General features: G+C 45.1%; 1 protein-coding gene across 1 annotated transcript; it reads left to right on the top strand.

Moving 5' to 3' along the window:
* On the top strand, positions 1–612 carry LOC120093025. The gene is made up of 2 exons (XM_039051319.1): positions 1–139; positions 191–612. The coding sequence occupies exons 1-2, from the start codon at positions 1–3 to the stop codon at positions 610–612; spliced, it is 561 nt and encodes a 186-aa protein (XP_038907247.1).
* Positions 613–3,249: the final 2,637 nt, after the last annotated feature.

Here is a 3,249-nt window from a genome sequence, read left to right as displayed (position 1 = left end):
ATGAATGGTCAAGCTGAAGTATCCAATCGAGAAATCAAATCTATCCTAGAGAAAGTTGTCAACGCAATGTGGAAGGACTGGGCACAGAGGCTGGATGAAGCGCTCTGGGCCTACAGGACTGCCTACAAGACCCCTATAGGTATGTCTCCATACTCTCTAGTATTTGGAAAAGCTTGTCACTTACCTTTAGAGTCGGAGCACAAGGACTTCTGGGTAGTTAAGAAGCTAAACTTGAACTTGGACACCGCGGGCGCTCAACGCAAACTTCAGCTCAATGAGCTTGAGGAGTGGCGATTGAACGCGTACGAGAATAACAAGCTTTACAAAGAAAAGACAAAACGTTGGCACGAACAACACATTAGTAAGAAAGAGCTTGTTGTTGGCGAAAAAGTTCTATTGTTCAATTCACGTCTGCGTTTATTCCCAGGGAAGTTAAAATCCAGGTGGTCAGGACCCTTCATCATTAAGACAATCTTTCCATATGGAGCAGTGGAATTAACACGGGAGGATGGCACCAACGCATTCAAAGTAAATGGCCAAAGAGTGAAGCCATACTTTGAAGATGGACTGGAACGTCAAAAGTCATCTCTCGCACTACGCAAAGCCAGCTGAGGCTCGCATCGAAGCATCCCTGCGTTCTCATCACCATATATTCCACGGACGCTTCCTCTATCCTTGTTTCTTTTTGCATTCTATATTTTACCTATGCGTTTGAGTTTGTTGGTTGGTTTGTTTGTCTGTGTTTTAAGATTGATTGTTCTTTGTTTTTGCCTTCATAAGTTAGAAAATTTACTTTTTTTTTTTTGAAAAAAGTTATGTATAACGTCAGACTCAAGTCTAACGCATGGCCCAGCTGAAGGGACGCGTCTTGAAAATACAAAGCACTCGAGTGCTTAGAAACCCAAGAACGTTGCTTCAACTTCGCATTTATTATGGACGTCAGGTGCCGCCTAACGTCACCCCATTTTCTCTCTCTCAGCCTATAAAAAGATCAAAAAGTTTCATTTCTTCTTCTTCCCTACTACATTCGAGCCCTATGTGAAAAAGAAAAAAAAAAAAAGAAAACCCTAGCGCTTCTCCGTTTCCCTCACCGCCGATCTACTAAAGCACCTCTTCGGCCACAATGTCGTCTGCATCAGATAGCCAGAACCAAACCATGAGCTTTGAGAACAAGTCACCAGTAAGTTCCTCTGTTTTGATTTCACCTCTATCGAGCCCTCGAAAAACCTTCAAAGCCCCTGTCCAATCCAAACCTACGCATGGCGGAGCAACCTCCACCTCCTAGTGGTCGTCTTGGTCGAAGCCTACCACAACACCCACAAAACCTCCCAAAAACCCCAAAGCCATCGCAACCCTTCCTGCCAAGACTCCTCAACCAAAATCCAAAACTACCCCTAAGCCAAAGCCCAAAAACCTTCGGAAACCGAGGCAGCGTCCGTCATCTAGGCTGCCAATAAAGCCCTACACCAAAGCCTGCCCCACCATCATTCATTCCTAACATAACTCCAGGTGGTGCAATGCATGACCCAATTCCAGCGCCTACCTTCACAATGCTCCATCGCTAGTCGTGTTGTCCACCGCCTCCATTTTCATCCAGCCCTAGCCACCATCTATCTAGTCGAATCAGACGCGTCAAGCCAACCGCCGCGTTCACCCATTGTCATATCCTCCCCTAGGTCGCCTCATACTCCATCAGGAACCTCTCCATTTACTCTACTTAGACCCCCTCTGACAGTCCTGCGTCAGAGCGTAACCTTGAAGAGTTGGTGGAATTGGCTCGACTGGATGAGTACGAAGTGTTTTGGTGCTATTTTTGGCGAGCCTCAATCAAGGCTAAGAGGAACAACAAATGATGCGTTCCGACCCACCTAACGCATCACTTGAATTGGACGAAAGCGGAGCGGTATGCTATGATGCTCGAAGAGGAGTTAGAAGAGGAAAAATTAGAAGAAGAATATGGAGAAGAAGAAAAAAGAGTTGGCCCAAACACGTCTCAATCACGCCAAAACCGACGCGAATGAAGGGCCCTTAAAATCAAATTGAAGAGTGACAAGGAAAAGAAAATTAATATTGGAAGAAGAAGATGAGCAATCGGCATTCGGTTCTGAGAATGCAACGCATGGGAGTTGCTCAAGGCACGACACACTAGAAAAGGACTTGGAAGAGTATCAACCCGCAAGGTAAGGGCGAAGGAAGATAGCTCTCCAAAGGGAATTGGAGAATAAATTGAGAGAGCTAGCAAGGGAAGCCAAGGAACATGCAGCGGAAAAACGCAAGGTAACCAACGCATTACCTAAGAAGACCTCGGGAAGAAAGCGTCAATTCAGTGATATACTTGTAGAGAAAGGTTTCTTTCCCGAGCACAAGCTACTGCCAGTATATATAACGAAAACCATAAACGCAATAGGTTGGAGTTAGTTCTGCGTTGGGCACACACAAATTTGGCTCAACCTCGTCCGTATGTTCTACAGCAGTGAATTTGACATGGAGAAGAATACAGCCTTTGTTGATGGGGTATTAGTACGCTTCTCAGCCGACAAGATCAATGAAGTATTCAACATCGATAGTAATCCGAACGCAGAAGGTAATCGCATCTTGGAGCAACCAACGTATGTTCTACAGCAGTGAGTTTGACATGGAGAAGAATACAACCTTTGTTGATGGGGTATTAGTGCGCTTCTCAGCCGACAAGATCAATGAAGTATTCAACATCGATAGTAATCCGAACGCAGAAGGTAATCGCATCTTGGAGCAACCAACGCCAAGCCAACTAGAAGATGCGTTAAGAACGATAGCCAAACTTGGAATCAAGTGGCAAACATCTAGAAATGGAGAAAAGATGCTAGCTTCCAAGAACTTAACCCCTGACGCGAATCTATGGTACTATCTGATCAAAAGAAGCATCATGCCTACAATGTATGATGAAACACTATCAAAGGAACGCGTCTTGGTTACCTATTGTATCATGCAGTGCATCCCTTTAGATGTTAGAAGAATAATAAGGGATTAGATCAAGGCCATCGAGACTAAACCACGAGGACAACTCTACTTCCCATGGCTGATCTGTGCACTATGTGAATGCGGGGGCATCCTTCTGGGGGATGATCATGAAAGGATCGATGATTTGGTAGATATCAAGTTAGTAAGGCGTTTACTTCGCGGTTCGCCACATCAACCTGCCTTACCTACCAAAGAAATGGCAACCAAACCTCAATCGTCTAAGTGCGCCCCCAAAAAAAGACTCGTCCA

The sequence above is a fragment of the Benincasa hispida genome, chromosome 12 (assembly GCF_009727055.1).
Source record: "Benincasa hispida cultivar B227 chromosome 12, ASM972705v1, whole genome shotgun sequence".
Classification (NCBI taxonomy): domain Eukaryota; kingdom Viridiplantae; phylum Streptophyta; class Magnoliopsida; order Cucurbitales; family Cucurbitaceae; genus Benincasa; species Benincasa hispida.
Note: the sequence above shows the minus strand (reverse complement) of the source record. Positions and strands in the feature narration are given on the sequence as shown.